Source organism: Culex pipiens, chromosome 1, assembly GCF_016801865.2.
Source record: "Culex pipiens pallens isolate TS chromosome 1, TS_CPP_V2, whole genome shotgun sequence".
Taxonomy (NCBI): domain Eukaryota; kingdom Metazoa; phylum Arthropoda; class Insecta; order Diptera; family Culicidae; genus Culex; species Culex pipiens.
In genome coordinates, this window is record NC_068937.1 from 108,153,372 (window position 1) to 108,171,788 (window position 18,417).

Consider the following 18,417-nt stretch of genomic DNA (forward strand, 5'->3'; position numbering starts at 1 on the left):
GACTTTACTTTTTTAGATTTGAAAACTGTGCTTCTTGAAGCTTTTACCTTTGTAGACTTGAAAACGATGTAGACTTTCAAACTGTGTAAACATTCAAACTATGTAGAGTCGAAAACTTTAGATTTGGAGACTCTGTAGACTTTATACCTCTTTTAAGGTTCTGGGTGAGAATCAAAGCCAACCCTGCGAGCTCGCTTCAACAAGTGTTTCTCGCCCGGCTCCTCTCACTCTCCGGAAAGGAAGTTCGAATCAAGAGACCGTACCGTACCCACTTTGTCTCACCCGGGACCAAACCTTAATTCACACGATCTTCTTCCTTGCCATTGTCACACCGCCGTACAAGAAGGACGGATCACTTTACAATATCCAAGCCGCAACCGCCCGCCTGTCTGTAGGGTCTAGTGGGAATTGATATTAATCAGCACTTCCGTACGGATCTTTAGCGGTTCTTGGGGTTCTCGTGGGCACTTGTCGCCTTGACGCCTTTGTCGGTCTCGCTCGGCGAAAAACCGCAAAACGGTTCAAGATCGTTGGGAACCTGCCGGCGTGAAGCCTCGCAAAAGCCTCGTTGAATGGTTCAATTTCTTAGGCCGTTCAACGGCAACGGGGTCAGGGGTTTGTTGTTATTACATTGTTATTTTGGTTTGAAATTGGTCAAACGATCCTTCCCCCTGTTTCGTAGACTAAGCTAAAGGGTGTAGGAAGCAGATTAACCGCTGTAACTTGATTTTTTTTATTCGGTATTTATGAGCTTCTTTCGCCATGATCCATGCTCATACTGAATTGTGAGAAGTTTCCAAATTTCCGTTACAACTCGGGTATCACTGCAACAAGTTACATTTAAAGGGCACCGTCTTGCTCTGATAGCGATCTCCGCCACGGAACTGAAGTCGTCCACATCTGGAAGGTAGCACGCGCGTGCGCGTGTCCGCCTTTAAGACTTCCAGCCAACCGGCAATTATTGTTGGTTGTTAAAAGTCCCTCAACGTCGTTTCCGCTCGGTAAACACGGGTGCCAAGACGTTGTTGGTCGAATTGTACACATATGTCACCTCTCGGTGCGATACCTGAGGAACCTCGACGATAAGAAACGGCTTTCCAGGGGTGGACAAGGGAAGAATGATACACATTAAGAGCCGTTGATCTGAACCCTGAGTTTGTGTCTGGACTTGTAAGAAAACGACCCTTTTATTTCTTTTGTCAGGCTTGAGAAGTTGCACTCCGGTAACGTACACGGGAGGGGACCTTTAAACGTCTTGCAAGACGTTTCCCTGAAAAGTCTTTCGTTCCTTAAGATTTTGTTTTACAGTAAATGCAGGTAAAAACGTTTGACACGCTTGAAGTTTTAAGTTTGGGGAGAAAAGTGCGGGAATTTTTGGTTAGCAGCTGATTCGGTAGTTCGACCGCTAAAAACTACTGCTTCGAAAACGGACTTCAAGTTATAGTCTTTGAAAGGAAAAGGACTTGAAGACTTGAAGACTTGTAGACTTGTAATTTTGTAGACTTGTAGTCTTGTAGACTTGTTTAGACTTTTAGACTAAAAGACTTGTAGATGTGTAGACTTGTAGACTTGTAGGCTTGTAGACTTGAAGACTTTTAGACTTGTTGATTTAAAGACTTGATGACTTGAAAGCTTGTAGGCTTGTAGACTTTTAGACTTGAAGACTTGTAGACTTTTAAGCTTGTAGACTTGTAGACTTCAAGAATGTTTAAGTTGACGGTGTAATTTTTAGGGAGGGTTTGATGACTATACAGACTTGTGCTGCCCATGTTCGTATACATGTCCCATATGCAAAAACAGCAAGCTGAGAAAAACGCATTTGAAGTTTGTCCCACACATAAGGCTAAGTGTTAAGTTTTCACGAAAAAACTGGATTTCCTCCTGATTTCTAGAACAAAGTACTGGATGTTATAGGCTTTTCTGAAAGAGCACACAATTTTGAACCAAACTGCATCAATGACTCGAAATCGATGAAAATGCATATGGGACATTTATGCGATCAGGGGCAGTGTAGACTTGACAAAATGTAGATAATGACAATAAAACATGGATATGCCACAGTTCAACATCACGTATCAAAACGTTTTATGACTCACTTCCTTTCAAAAAGGAAATGATCTCATATCAAGTAGTTAATTTGCACTCAGTCCGGTCTTTGCGACCCAGTCTCAAATAAATTTTGACAGCTTCCTTCTTGAAGGATGCCCCGTATCTCCCCCTCCCCCTCCAACATAACCGTTGATGATTGCATTTCTTGGCGCGAAAACGTGCGAAACAAATCCTCCTCCTTCAATTGGAGCCGTTAAAGGTCTTGGAGCTCACCATATCGTTTAAACCAATTGACTGTGCAGTGCTAAACTGAACTGACGATGATGTCGTCGTCGTCGTACGCAAATAAATTTTCTTGCGGCGACCAAAGTGGACGTGATGCGAAACTTTTTTATTATCCAATTTAGTGTGTGTCGCAAGATCTTGCCCGTTCAGGGGGGTAAACACTCACAGACTTCGTCAAAGGAAGCATGGTGTGATGATTCACACTTCAATTTAATTGAGAGGGTGGAATTGGATTTGTTTGTTTTTATAGTTCTCGGCAAAACCAGTATGCTACTCAAGCGCCAAGACACTCTGCGCGCGTAATTAAGACCGACTTCAATTGATATTTATGTGTGAGGCGGACCTTGGTCGCGCGAAACTCTTGATCTCGTCATCATCTGCGAGATTCTGGGCGCCTTAATTAATTTACTCCTTCCGGATATTGGCCCGACGACTTTGGCAAACATCCAAAAATAGAACCAAACGAACTCGCGTTGAGGCTTTTTTTCTGGCAAATCTTCTTCCTCATCTTCCACTGTTTCTGTTCCTGTTTACAAACGACAACTCGAACAGCTGACTTCTCTAATGGACCCCTTCCCAAACCCATATCGTACACCTCTATCTCGAATGCATTCATTCTGGCTGCATCGTAACATGCCTTTCTACCTTTCCCTTCTCTCTTTCTCTATATGAATCGAACGCTCGTAGCAGCAGGACTACGAACATAAAAAGTGTACCATCAGGAGACGCCGTTCCTTGCCCGGACGGCACGCCGCTTGACTCCAGGTGGGCATCGTTAATTTATGGGCCGTTACCTTTCTTACTTACGCGAAGGCAGGATCAGTGCTGCACTTTGGCTTAAACACGAGCTTCTCCTTCGGCATGAATCATAATGTGAGGGGAATTCTCGCACACAACTTTGTAAGAATTTGGAAGGTACAAATTTGAACTAGGGTGGTTCTTCAACATACACATATTTTACGATCGCTTTTTCACCCAACCTTGGACGCTTCAGTTCAACTTGAGTAAAAACAAACAAATTAAGTTTTGAAAAGTACTCACAACAACCCTACCGCCCAGCATACCTTCGTAAAGAAACTGCAAACCACCGACCAGGACGTACCCGACAGGCAAAAACCTAGGACTGCCTAGGAACTCCCACCGCAATGCCCCGTGGCATTTTTAACTTTTCCCTCAACGAAAACTTTACCGCACGAAAGATCTCGCGTGCTCGTTCTCCTCAGCAGTCCGTGCTTGTCGTTGTGTCACTCTCCTCCGCAAAACCCACCACCACTACCAAGAAATCCACACAAATGTTCAAAGCGCGAAAAGATATTCAGCTGCCTCCCCTCCGACCGGTGTCAATCTTTGTTTCCTTCTCTGTTTGGCTAAAACCCGGCCACGCCGAGGCGCTAATACCACCGTCCCTCTCTGCCGTCCGTACCGGCGGCAAAGTTTTTTTTCTCCTCTCTTATTAACTCGTGTTCTTTACGCCACGCTGCGTTCTCTTTTTTCTTTTTCTCTCTTTCATCCAACACCCGTGGCTGGCGTTGTGCTGTTTCTTTTTCCAGGTCCATGCGATGGAAGGGGAATCCTAAGGCCGGGTTAAGAGAGGGGTATTGTTCGGAATCGTTGGAAGGGGACGTCGTCGTCGTCGTCAGCAGCAGTCGTCGTTTTAGTCGCAATAGTCAACGCTCAAGTCTTCGTATGTACCGCCAACGTGAATCTTGGTGCTCCTGTTGTAGTAAAAAGACTCGAAACGTAGGCCAGCAGCAGCAGCAACAATACCAACACGATCGGGCACAAGCACAAGCAACAACGTGGAGTGGAGGGGAGAGTTTCTCCCACCGTGCGCTGGTCCGTTGGCCAATAACGCTGTTTGCCTCTTATGATGTCATCAGAGGAGGACAGTGATTCTTTCGGTTTGTACGTCGATAAGTTGCTAAAGAAAAACAAACGAGCCAGACAGCGCGTAGACGCGGGAGAGCCAAGAAATAGTTATTCTTCGATACCGAACTTCAGTTCAAGACCGTCCTTGATGAGCGGCGGTCTATACGGGGCTATTTTTAGCCAAAGCCAGCAGCATTTCGGTGGACTGTTTGGTCCCAGTGGATACGGGCCAGCCAACAAGATGCTCAACGAGCTGTTGGGTAGACAAGTGAAGCAAGCACAGGACGCCAACGATCCGGACAGTATCATGCTATCGTCGATCGAGGCAGCTAACGCAGCGGACAGCAATAATACCCCAACGAGTAAGCATGGATTCGAGAGTACGACGAATCTGAACAACAACAACAGCAGTACGAACAACAATAACAACTCGAACAGTAACAATAACAACTCGCCCACGTCAGATGGATCTGGCATGATGGGTCGGAGAAACAGTAACAGTCAGAACATGTTGGCCAACGCCGCCAACAGTGGCGGTAACAACAATAACAACAGTAACAGTAACAGCAGCAGTGGTGTTATAGACCTTGACGGTGGTTCTAGAACACCACAGCCCAACGATCTGGCGCATCACATGTTGCGCAATATCCTGCAGGGCAAGAAGGAGCTGATGGCCCTGGATCACGAGCTGCGAACGGTGAGCAACCAAAGCAGTGCGCTCGGCGACCGGATATCGCCCGACAACAACAACGTGATCAGCAAGAACAATAACATATACGACATTACCAAATGTGACACAGTGATGAACGGTGGTGATATTAGTGACTCTAGTGATCTAGGTGCTAATAACAACAACAGTGCTTCAACCAAAGTGAATCAGAAAAACAACAACAGTGCGACCAATAATCAAACCAATAGCAATGACAACAACAGTCACCAACCCAATAGGAAAATTTCCCTAGACTCGAACAACAGCAATTGTGATGATTTGCTAGCCTCGGAGCTGGCCCATACCGAGCGGCTACTGAACGGAGTTGGCCTCAACGCCAACTCCACCGGTGGTCGATGCTCGAGCATAAACCCGAAGCAAGAAAAGAGTGATGTGATCGACGAGCTGGTGGCCTCCCTTCCGGATGAAGCCGATGAGACCATGCCGTCACCTGCCTCTGGCAGTAATGGAGTGATAATTACCAAGCAGGAGCTGGACATTGACGAGTGTCTGGAGGATAAAGATCGAGACGATCGGACGCCAAGTCCCATTACCAGCAAGAACGATACCGAATCGCTCACGTTGAAACGGGCTCGGGTGGAGAACATTGTGTCTTCTATGCGGGCCAGCCCGGCGTTGATGTCATCGCAGTCAGGCCAAGTGAACGGATGTAAGAAACGGAAGCTATACCACCCGCAACAACACGACAACAGCGCCGCCGAGCGGTATGCTGCCGCAGCCGCAGCTGGATTAAATCTGGGTCTTACGCTGCAGAACTTTATGCTGGGTGCTAGCACCGAACCGGACGATGACGATGACGAGATGGAGGTCACACCACATCTCCACCAAAAGCGTGTTGAGAAGGACGTACTTAAGTCTCAGCTGCGATCGATGCAGGAACAACTGGCCGAGATGCAGCAAAAATATGTGCAATTATGTTCGCGAATGGAACAGCAGTCCGATACCCAGGAGGTGGACGACAGCGTCAGTGATATCATGGAGGACGACTCGAACCCTGACCTGACGCCGGACAAGTCCCTGATACAGAGCTCGCCGGCATCGACGCCGGTGAAGGACGTCGGTAAGAACGCGGACGCTTCCAGCATGCTGCAGATGATGAGCAAAATGATGTCGGCCAAGATCCACAGCCAACTGCCTTCGCATCCTCACCTGCAGGCTGGTTTCAACGGAACGCATCTCTTCCTGCAGCACATGCAACAGCAAGCAGCTGGATTGCCCCACGAAGGTATGAATCAGCACAACCAAATGAGTAACGCCGCCATGTACCAAAAACTGTTCATGGAACAGGAAGCGCGGATGGTGAAAGAAGTCGCTGAACAGCAGGAACGAAACCTGGCAAACACCAACCAGCAAATGCTCCAACAGCAAGCGATGCAGCAGCAACAACAACAGCAACAGCAACAGCAGGAAAGAAGCATGCAAAACAGCAACCAGCAAATGATGCAACAGCAGGTTCAGCAGCAAAACCAATCCTCTCAACCGCAACTGCAGTCTCCTCCGCAGCAACAACAGCAAAACCAGCAGCAGCAAATGCAAATGCAGCAGCAACAACAACAGCAGCAGCAGCAGCAAGGTGGTCAGCAAGGTCATATCCAGCCGCCACAGATGCCTCAGTTGCCTCACCTGCCCCAGATTCCCAAGGGTTCTACGATCCCATCGGATTTGACGAGCCGGTTGAACATGATGCGATCGAGTTCCAACTCGGTGGTGCCCATGTCCGGCCAAGATCTGGAAGGCCTAGCGGATGTGTTGAAGACGGAAATCACCGCCTCGCTGTCGAGTTTGGTCGACTCGATCGTAACGAGGTTCGTGCACCAGCGAAGATTCCTGGGCAAGCAATCGGAAGCGGCGGCAGCAGCGGCCGAACAGTTGAACAAGGACCTGTTGATGGCGTCTCAGTTGTTGGATCGGTCCAAGTCCCCGCGGACAAAGGTTACGGCGGATCGAGGACCTGTCGGCAGCGGTAGCAGTCAGTCAGGTAATGGACCAATGCTTAATTCTAGTCTTAACAGTGCACCCAACCCGAACGTGGTGAACCAGTCTCCAGCTGGGAACCCGATGATCGCCGGTCAGCAGGGTAACGGGCCACGGTTGAACGGCACCGCGTTTCCACCCATGGGAATGCCGATGCACGTGAACAACGCACCCCAGCACGATCCCAAGAATATGAATAACATGAACCAGATGAATATGCCACCTCATGTTCGACCTTCTCCCTCTACAGCTATGTTCCAACAGCCGAAGCCTCCGCAGAACATCAACCCGGTAGCCGCCGCTGCGCTGTACAACTCGATGAGTGCGCTTGGCACGAACCAGGTGAATCCTTTCTGCATGCCAGAACCCCGCGAAAACCCCGAACAGGCCGAAGCTCTGAGCCTGGTTGTGACGCCCAAGAAGAAGCGCCATAAGGTAACCGATACCCGCATTACGCCACGAACCGTGAGTAGGATTCTGGCCCAGGACGGAATCATTCCTTCCGCCAATCCGATCCAGCTGGATCAGAACAATAGCAACCAAGGTAGCAACATGAGCAACAGCAGCAACCTGAACAGCAACAACAGCAACAGCGGTAACAATATTAACAATAACAACATTAACAGCAAGAACAACAACCAACAACAGCAGCAGCAGCAGCAGCAACAACAACAGCAGCAACAGCAGCAGCAGCAGCAATTCAACAGCCAACCACCGAGTGTGCAAGCGAGCACCCCTACCGAGAGTCCCTCTCCACGTGGTTCGTTCCACCCTCCACCCCCGTCAATGTTGCCCGTGTCGTTGCCGACGTCGGTCGCGATACCAAACCCCTCGCTGCACGAGTCACAGGTCTTCTCGCCGTACAGCCCCTTCTTTAACCCGCACGGCCCCCCTCACAGTGGTCCGCATGGACCGCAGCCTTCCCAGTTCCACCACATGAAGGTGTCCTCGAGCCCGCCCGGCATCAACGGCATGATGGACCCTCGAGATTCGCCTCCGCTGCCCCACCCGCCTACGATGCTGCACCCCGCACTGCTGGCAGCAGCCCACCACGGCAACTCGCCCGATTACGGCCACATCCGGGCGTCCATGGACGTCAACGACCGGAACTCGGACTGCAACTCGGCCGAACTCAGCTACAACGGCATGGAGCCTACTATATCCTTTTCAAAGCAAGTTTCGTTCAATTTTTTTTTGGTTTGCGTACAAATTTCTTCATACTTTCAGGGTAATTTCATTTTAATTACTATTTGCATCTGACTTGGTTTTTTGTTCGACATCCGAGCACCATTATTTTTCCGGTGTCTTTGAAATAGTCTTTGTTTTTCATGCTTTTATTCCATACTTGCACTGAAGGGAGGGTGAAGTGTTGAAACAGTTATTGGCAGACGATGGAACACTCGAAACTATCGTGAGAAACGAAGCCTCTTGTCATGTCTTCAGTTTTTACCAAGATTTTACCTTCCGAGCTATCCCTTCCATCAGTCTACGCTAGTCATTTCACACAATTCCAACGTATAAATAAATTAAAAGCATTATCCTTCTCCTTTTACCCGACTGACTGGCCGTTCCTTAATCAGATTTATCGAACGGTATTTTTTTTGCCACGCCAATTCTTTGCCTCGAAGGCAATCGAACCACTTTTATAGTTTCCCCTGCTCCTCAGAAGGAAAAATCGCTCTAATTGCTGAAAACTGAAAACAACAAGATTAGCTCGGAATGCTTCACCGAAACCCCGCAAGTGTCGGGGCTATCAAGCTTCGATTTCTTTTCAACTTGGAATGATCCACCCCGGGCCTAGACTGGCCAATATTTGCAAATATAACTGGAATGATTTATGCCCCCTACTCTAAAAAAAATGTGATTCACTCTAAAACCCCAAAAACCCCCCCATCCATACTCACACACACACAGATTTTCCTTGACTCCGGAGCACTCGTCAACATTGACCCCGATGCACCTGCGCAAGGCGAAGCTGATGTTCTTCTGGGTGCGGTACCCCAGCTCGGCCGTCCTCAAGATGTACTTCCCGGACATCAAGTTCAACAAGAACAACACCGCCCAGCTGGTCAAGTGGTTCTCCAACTTCAGGTGAGTGGCGAATTATGTTTTCCGTATGTGCAGAACTGATGACAGGGTTGGGATTTGTTACAAATTTGATATTTTGTGACCTTTTTAGAAATTTTGGTCCCATTTTTACAATTTGTGGAAATTTGAGGACATTTCAACAAATTTGTGACCATTTGCTTAATTTGTGCCCATTTTTCCTTGGTTTTCTGCGTTGATGCAAAATTCATGACCAGACAGTTTCGTGAAGAAAATCTCGCCGCCCTCAAATGTCGATTAATTAAATTGAAATATGCAAATAGTTATCAATCAAAATACACCGGTGTGGGAACGAGTCCGGCTGCACCGTCCGGAAGTGCGCGAGCAGGGGGAATTGTGATTGATTGTCGTGGGGTCCGCACTACCGGTGCGGGACGCGCTCCGTTGGGTTAATAATTTAGCGATAATTAAGAGGATTTGGCTGCCTAACTCAATCAACCCGTGGGTCGCGGATTTGCTGTGTTTTTTTTTTTGTTTTTGAAAATTTCGCGGGAATCAGCCATCAGTCCTGGCGGGGTGGGGGTTTGGGAGGAACATTGAGCTAATGGCCAATCAACGAGTTTGGGCGCACTGGGATGAGTTTTTAATCTTTTAGCTAAGCTGGAAGTGGAATTGATTATTGATTGCGAAACGGTTGAGGCGGCTTGTGAACATAAACTTCTACTAGTTTCAGAATGAATCAGTTGTCTAAAAATCACTTTTTATTCACGTTCATTTTTGAGAGTTTAGGCAAGCTTTAACAAAGTTTCGTTTAGTAGTGCCCATTTGTACAAATTGTGAATGTACATGGGATGGGACTTCTTACCAATTTGGTGTTTGGTGTCAATCGTTATTGCAGTATATATTTGTCCAATTTTTTAAACCATGTACAAAGTTGTGCCCCTTTTAACTATTTTGTGCCCATTTTACACATATGTGCCTATCAAACAAAAAATGGGCACAAGCTATTCTTCACGTTCATTTTCGAGAGTTTGGGCAAACTTAAGCAAAAGTTATGCTCAGAAGTGCCCATTTGTACAAGTTGTGCCCATTTTTCTCCTTTTTAGAAATGTGTGCCCATTAAGGTTGAAATTTATTAATGTGTGACACGCTGGGCACCTTTGGCGGAAATTTTAGATCAACTTCAAACTTACAAAAATCCACTTAACTTGTTAAACAATACCGGTTAGCACAGACATCAATAGTAAAGATCAACACTTTCCACCAACCAAATTTGACCAAATCCAAACTTTTTATTCCGACCACTATAATGGAGACAAACACACCCAGCGCAAACACCCATCGGAACCACACAGACACAGAGATAGAGCCCACAGTTGTTTAATTTTTAATGTGCTCGCCGGACCAGAACGCGCGCGCGTCCTCCCGGGAAATTCCGCAACACCGCGCGGTTTCAACCATTGAAAATCGAAATCAAACACAATCGACTAGTTAAACAGACTCGGTGCGGTGCGGTGCGACTAAGCTATGTGACGGATGACTTCATCTCCGGGGTACTCTGGGTGGTAATTGATCGAGTGCAAATTTACTTTGCGGGTTCCTTTTTTGAAACGTTGGGCTTTGTCATTCTTCTGGTCCACAGGGGAGAGGGGGAAGCTCGGCAGGACATAATTTTCTTTCGCAAACCGTGTCCATCCTGGGGGTACAGATGCTGTACCAGCGCCACATCTGTGCAACCCTGGTCAGAACGATTGGCCCAAGAATGAGGTTTGCGGCTGTGTGATATTGTCGGGTTATAAATTATGCCGATACCGTTTGGCCTGGAGGCTAGTGTTGTTCGGGGTTTGAGCAAATCAGGGATTGTCAAGCGAAAAGGCTCAATGTTGTTTGTAGTCAATTGTATCAATACAGGCATCAGCAAGCTTTGAACACAATTTTTAACTTTTGTGCAAGTTTGGGCAAAGCCAAGCTTGGTTGTGCCCCGATGTTTCTTATTGCAAATATTTTTTTTTTTTTTGGTTAAAGAAGTTTGTGCCAAATTGTGCTCTTTTGTGACTCACTTTGCTTTTATTGTAACGATTTGGGCACTTTTCAAAGTTGTGCCCCGTTGTGCCTTTTTGTAGAAATTTGTGCACATTTGTCCAAAGTTTTGTTCGAATGAGCTTTTCACTAGAAATTTGAGCTCTAAAAGTATAAAAATACAAATAAATCGAGAACCCCTGCCTTCACTGCACCAAAAAGTGCACCAGTGTAGTGTGTGCGTCCAGATTAGACCGGCACAGCTCTGTCGAATCGATTTGGCAGCGCAAAAATCGCCAAAAAATCTAATATGCAAAGCCTATCCCGGCCATCGGAGCCATGTCCGCGGGCACTCTATCTCTCTCTCTCCCCGGGGGAGAGGTGGACACAGTCCGGGCAGATTCCCGTCTCGTTTCGGACACGTTCCCCGATGTTAGTTAACTTGCACATGCACTTTTTGGTAGTTGCATCTAGGACGAAATGAAAACCTGTCGTCCGTGGAAACAATTTTTCCCGAGCACACATGCAAATTTTTCCATTCATCATGTGTGTGTGCAAGTGTTTGTGTGTGCGGAATTTGCGCGAGTTTTTCGCGGAAAACTCGGAATGGTCACCACCCCGTAGGGGGGTTGGGATCCAGCGCGGAATAGTCGGTCACCATGGCGAGTGCACTCTTTTTTTTTGCGTCGAGTCGATGCAGTGTCCGGACTCGAAATCCCTTTTGATGCCTTTGAGTGGGGACATTTCGCGGACGACGAAAAAAAACTTTATCGAGAAGCTCAGAGTTGACAGAAACGCGAGCTGTGGGAATAGTGGCGCTAAAAAAGAGTGGTCCAAAATGTGTGGAGCAGCTACCGGGATGGTTCGGGATCCCGGGACATCCCGCACAGAAAGCTCAGAAATAAATTGCATCCATATTCGGTTAGAATTAATAGCATTTGTTATTATGTCTGCTTTGTCACACCGACCGAACGTTGGCAAATACTGGTCTCCGACCCTAGAAGTGGTCAGGACGAGAAGGGCTCCGTCCACTTCAATCATGTGCCCGCGCGACCCTTCTACCGTAGATCCGGAGTTCCAGGCACGATTAATTCGGGACCTGGTCTCCGGTTGGGACGAGCAACGATTTGTGTGTTATATACCGAGAGCCGCCGAATACGAGACCACATGGACCGGGGGTGCGTATTTTTAGGGGGACCCACTCTTATGTGCCGGGCACAAAATTTTCGAGTGCCCCCCCACCCCAGGCTTTTTGCATTCCGTGCGATAAAGTGCAATTGCAATTTAATGCCTATTGTGTGGGCTGTGCCCGAGATAGGCCCACCACACACACGTCACGGGCACCAGTGCGTTTCCGGGGAGACCCGGCTGGAGACTGGAATAGAAGCCACGAACCCCACAACCGCCGTCAGAGCCACTTTTGGAGTGCAAACTTTCGCAAAGCAAATATTACGGGCACAAACACAAACATGTGTGTGCTGGCTTGCACTCGCTCCCGAACCAACTGCAAAATAAATAAATAATTGCAGATGCTGGCATCCCAGTCAGTTGGACGGCTCTTCTTTTTCCAAACACCCCAAACAGCTTAACGCTATTATCCGAACCTGTCCGTTTCTTCGGCAAACGCATAAATCTACCCCCAGAAGAAATCCACTTCTGGCAGGTTCCAGCAGCAAGTCTGCGGTTATCGGATTATTGTCATTTCTTTCGGCTCATTGGCAGAGCGGAATTGGAAGATGCTTTAAGATCGGATTTTAAGGGGGAATCGGTTATTTTTGCACCGGATAAGCTCGAAAATATTTGAGCAGTTGCGACGGTTGATGAGGCTGTCGGTTGGTAAATGTGCATCTTTTTTCGATTATTTGCGATTTTTTGAAGAATTATGAATTGGGTACGAACAAACAAACATTTCTTAATATCAATTTAGACATCAAATATGCTCAAATGTTCTCGATTGAGCCTTTTTGTGCCCATTTTGTGCTATTTAATAAAAATTGCGCTCAGTTATAGAAGTTTGTGCAAAGTGTAAACGTTGAGCCCCGTTGTGGCCTTATGGCTTTGTTTAAACAAAAAAAATATCAATTTTGTAAAAAAATAATTGCCCTGTATGGTTTCTTAGGTTGCCGGGTCTGGTGGTTTAGTGGTTAGCGTGGTAGCCTCTAAACCCCAGTATGGCTTGGGTTCAATCCCAGACGGACCCGGTGGCATTTTTCGAGACGAGATTTGCCTGATCACGCCTTCTATCGGATGAGGAAGTAAAACGTCGGTCCATTTGCGTAAAAGAGGCTATGGGTGACTCACCACACATAACCTTCGGACGCCTAGAATTGAGCAGAAACTTGCAACAGAGCCCACAAAAGACCCGGGGGTCGTTAAAGTGGATTGCTTTGCTTTGGTTTCTTAGGTTTGCATTTATGTGGAAAATCTCCATAGCACAAAAGTACATTTTAGAAAGTGATCAAAACTGTTGTATCGAAAAACGTTCACAAAAAGGTGCGCTTTTGTGTCCTGTTGTGCCTTTTTGTTGAAAGTGGCGCCCTTTGTACTAAAGTGAAGCTTTTACACAATTGGGTACTTAAGCCCTATGTAAATTTTTATGTACAACGGTAAAAAACACGATTAAAACCCATTTCTGATCACTTTTTTTCATTTTAATGCAAAAAAAAAACTGGACAACACAACATTTCTTCGATGGATCAACTATGGTCCCCTTGGAACGAGCTGTCAAGTAGGAGCTTTTCTGTCAAGAAGGACCACGAGGATAATTTTTCAAAATTGATTTAAAAATCCATTTTAAACTCTTTGTGGTCGTACAAAGGGTCATTGTACTCAGAAAAATAAGCTTAATCGCTGTAAACAATAATATCAGCAATCTAAGCTTCATTTTAGGACCCAATTGTGCTCAATTTGTCCCGTTGTGCCCCTTTGTGCCCACTGTGCCGTATTGTCGAAATTTGTATATTGATTTTTATTATAATTGCAAAAAAAATAATGTGTGACTATTTTCAGCCAGATGATCCTGGAACAACTTGCTGTCAGCAAAAATTAAACAATAAAAACAAAAAAATATGAATATATACTAATGATTGCTAATCGCTAAGTTAGAAAATTTTTACTGCAACATTTCTGTGATATGAAAGAAAACGCAAATAAAATGCATCTCAAAAACGACTAATAATCGTTAAGTACCCTTAAAAATGCAATCTCAACTGTAAACTTCAACAAGTGAACCGTTCCCCAATAAAAAAAAATCAAATCACGCCACACAAGTTTGCTCCAACTTAATTAAAAAAAATGCCTAATTAATGTAATTCCACTAATTAGCACCAAGTCGCACAGCCAGCTCGCCTTTTCAGCGTTCTTTCTGGAAGAAAACTCATTCATCACACGAAAAATCCACCCCGTTGAGGTGGTTCTTAATTTTTGCAAGGTTGCACCTCATCAGGGCGAAAAAAATCCAAACGGCTGCAACCCCCCGAGTTTGGTGGCGCCTCAGGTCTTCTCAAAGACAGTCGCAAAGAGTCGTCCCACTTGTGTCCTTGTGGAATCGGGATTTAACCCCTTCGACAGTCGTTTTCATTTATGTTAATCCAACAAAAAAAGGGGGCGGTTTGAGGGTGGTCGCTCAAGTAGTTAGCGAAATTAAAAATTAAAAGAGTTTGAAGGCGGAAATGAGTTCGAATCTCTCGGTTTATGGAAAGGGTTGTGTTGAAGTCCTGTTGCGTCCACCAAGGTCAACCTCCCCCCGAATCCATCGAAGTAACTCTTTGCTTGAGTTCTCGTCAGGTCATCAGCACCGATTTAAAACCCGATGATACCGATCTAATCGGTTTGATGGGAGATTCCACAAATCTTCTCAGCCTTCTCAGAGTCTTAATTTGGCGGGTAAATCACCCCTTCAAGATTTCTTGCAGAAGCAAAAAAAAAAAAAAATCACACGCACAAATCCCAACGGAAAAGGGATGGGAAGAAATCATAAGTTACTTACCTTGTGCCAACCCCTGCTGCCGCATCCCTAAACAACGAGGGGTTCCGACGACAAAGGCCACGAAATGCCCAAAACGTCTTGGAAGAAAAAAAAAAAAAGGTGGCAGATGCAGCTTGCGTCTTGAAGATTTCCGAACCTTACCTGGCCGTAGACCCGCATGGCAAGGACTTTTGTTTGGGCAAGCAAAAAAAGGGACTCGCTGCAGCTGTCCTTTGGCGCCCCTTTTCACCTATTTCCCTTCCATCGAGGAAGAAGTCGTTATTGGAACATTATGGTTTCGCGCGTAAAGTTGCCGCGCGCAGGACTTGATTCCTTAATTAGCCCAGGCTCCTCCACCGGCAAAGGAGTTCCGAACGGCACCCACTTGTCGTCGTCGTCGACACTCCACACTACCACCCAAGCGATAATTACATCGCAATTAAATTGTTAGGATCTACGGCGTGGGACACGGAAAAAATGCGGCTTCGAAAAAGAACACACATTTCACGACATCGCAATAATATTGTGTTAATATGTCACACTACAGCAACATTTTAAATTTTTTGCAGGAATAAACTCAGTTAAATAAAACAAATAGCATGACCATTTACAATGAACTCTTTTGAACTTGAAAGCATGCGTTTGTCACGCCATCACTTGAATCCTTTAAATTTCATCAGTAAATAAATATCCTGTTGAATTTGGACTTGAAATCTACTTTTAAAGATCGATTTCAACCTAAATTAGAATATTTTGCTCTAAGCTGTCGCAGATTTCTTACCGTGCACACAGCGCCATTCTGCAACGATGTGCTTCAACTGACTTGCACTAGTGGGCACTTGTGTCGCGCCTAGCTGTATGCGCTCAGATGCATCCTGCCTACACCTGCATCACGTGTCGCAAACAACCACGCGAGGCATCTTTCAACACCCCCTTCGTCTGAAAACCGCAGGCCAGCAGCTCCAGCTCCGGCAAGGCAAACAACTCGCGCGCCAGCAACGACACTTGACGGCAGCAAAGTGTGAAATAAGTGCACTCACGCGAGGCCCCACACATCCAGGGACTCTGAAGAGTTCTGCCGGTTAGTCTTTGGCCAACACCTTGGGTGCAACCCCCCATCCCCATCCAGGGGTGTTGACTTGTGACGCGACGAGCCACCTTCACGGAAATGGCCACTTGAAAGTTGGCACCTTCAACTGTTGGGGCGGCGTAATTGACTTTAAGTTTTGGCTAGCCACGGTCAGGTGGCGCACCGTATGCTAAGGGGGGGATTTACTCGTCATGATCGCTGCGACTAATCAGGGAGTAATTGTTTGCACAATTACGACAAGCCCCTGTCGTCGACGGAGTTGACAATGGCGCATGTGGAGCTTACGTGTGATGCTGCCACAGAGCAATGGACGCAGCGTTGCGAATTTGTGTGCAATTGGACTCCAACTGTCAAACCTTTCACGTCCACATATCTCTGCTACGAGCCCCCCCAGAGTATCACTTATCCTTCCATCCTTTTTTGCTCATTCCAAAGGGAGCTAAATGTTTGTACACTTTTTTGTCCTCACGTGTCATATCCTAGCCCCCACCTTACTCCTCATCCGCCGGGATGACACGACGCCAACCAGCATAGAGAGAACGAGCTGTCGTGCTTTGTTTTCTCGTTATTCATTGCACATTATGTGAGATAATGTCGTTTTTTCATGTTTCTCTTGAAGGGGTGGGGGAGGGGGGGTGGGTCCAAGGAGAAAGGGGGTCACACGTGCCCACCCTCTCCACCCCAATTTTCGCGAAATTTGCTTCCGCTGAGCAGTCTTCTCCGCCTTCTTCGCGAAAGCCCTGCAACATTTCAACCTGCTGTGAAACGTTTCACCGTTTTCAAATCGTTCAACGGTCAAAATCAGCGAAGCGCAAATTTTTCCCCTTTTGCCCGGCAATGACAATTAATGTTTAAACGCATATCTCACTATCCAACTTCAAGTTCAAGGAAAAAAACATTTCTTCCCAAGAAAACCCTCGAGAATGGGACAAAAGTGCTAACGAACTTTTTCGTTTCCCTCTAGTTTTTTTCTTTATTACTTTTTCGGTTCAAATTGACGCTGCCAATAAGCCACATATTGCACCGGTTCTCACCCCATTTCTTTGGCCTTCGTCAGCAATTTAAATGCCCGCGTACCTTATGATTGAGGGGGAACGACCGGCGCGCGTTCCAGCTGAGTTCTTGCATAGAACAATCTTGATTCTCGGGGCGACAGACGTCTTGTGCGTAACCATAAGGCGCACAATCAATGTGGGAAAAAGTGCGCGCCAAGAAGACGGTTGACGGTTGGAAAAGTCACACTTGCGTTGATTTGATAGCGTTTCGAGATTGTGAGAAAAGAAACCTCGAACAAATGACCGTTGGATTGGTTTTGATGCTTGAAGAACGAAGCTTGACTTTGTGGAATTCAACATTTTATTCGAAGATCTGCAGATATTTAATTCCATTAATTTAAAAGCTCCTTGGGACTATCTTTACAGTCCAGACTCGATTATCCGAAGCCTCAATTATCCGAAGTTTCGATTATCCGAAGTTCGATTATCCAAAGGTTTGTATGGGACTTCGGATAATCGAATCACGAACAATTTTTTTTCGTTTTTTTTTCTTTTTCTTGTTTTAAACATCAAATTCGAGTTCTGCGACCCCATTTTAGTCAAATTTGAATAGTTGATTGCTTATTTAATAATAAAATGCATTTTTTTTCAAAATTTCGTCACCGCCATATTGGCCGCCAACTTGGATTAAAAAAATGTATCACTTTAGCGTAGTTTAGGGGTCATACTTAAGCTCGACAATCAAAAATAAGACAGCGAAAAAAAAAATTTCGAAGTGAAATTTTTCCGAGGCCTTCGGATAATCGGGTCTGGACTGTACAAGGATTGTCCATACATCTTTGTTTCTGGAGTCAGGAGTTTGGTTAGTCTTCCAAGTACAAGTAGATTTGTTTGTGTTTTGATCACGAGAAACCTGCGAAGGTTGCGAGTTTGGCAAACTGTCAAACACAAAAAAGTGCGAATTTGCTAAGTCATTTTCAACCGTTACGCCCGTTACGTTCACCTAAATGTCATCTGCTGTACACTGTGATGTGGAATTAGTCACTTGACTTTCGGATTTACCTAAATTAAAATGGTTCATTTTATTTATTTTTTTCCGATAACAACATCGTTTCTTCTTCCAACCAACAGGGAATTCTACTACATTCAGATGGAGAAGTACGCCCGCCAGTCGGTCAGCGAAGGCATGAAGAACGTGGACGACATCCACGTGGGCAACGACAGCGAAATCTACCGCGTTCTCAACCTGCACTATAATCGGAATAATCATATCGAGGTGAGTCCGTCGTCCGAGGAAGGGAGATAGTGACACAAAATTGGCAGAAATTCATCAGAAAAAATACTTATAAAATTTCCCTTTTCCCCTCCCCGAATTCCCCCTCAAATTTTGCAG

The 18,417-nt window shown here is 46.1% G+C and overlaps 1 protein-coding gene across 7 annotated transcripts in view; it reads left to right on the forward strand.

Annotated features, from left to right (window-relative positions):
- LOC120423418 (homeobox protein prospero) overlaps positions 1 to 18,417 on the forward strand; it is a 126,995-nt gene that overhangs the window by 75,135 nt on the left and 33,443 nt on the right. For 4 of the 7 annotated variants that reach the window (XM_052710516.1, XM_052710512.1, XM_052710515.1 and 1 more), the window contains exons 3-5: positions 3,885 to 8,079; positions 8,822 to 8,998; positions 18,156 to 18,300. In XM_052710516.1, the coding sequence (XP_052566476.1) occupies positions 4,202 to 8,079; positions 8,822 to 8,998; positions 18,156 to 18,300 (4,200 nt within the window). In that variant the 5' untranslated portion in view covers positions 3,885 to 4,201. The remainder of the gene's footprint in view (positions 1 to 3,884; positions 8,080 to 8,821; positions 8,999 to 18,155; positions 18,301 to 18,417) is intronic. The other 3 variants (XM_052710519.1, XM_052710520.1, XM_052710518.1) reach the window with 3 other exon arrangements.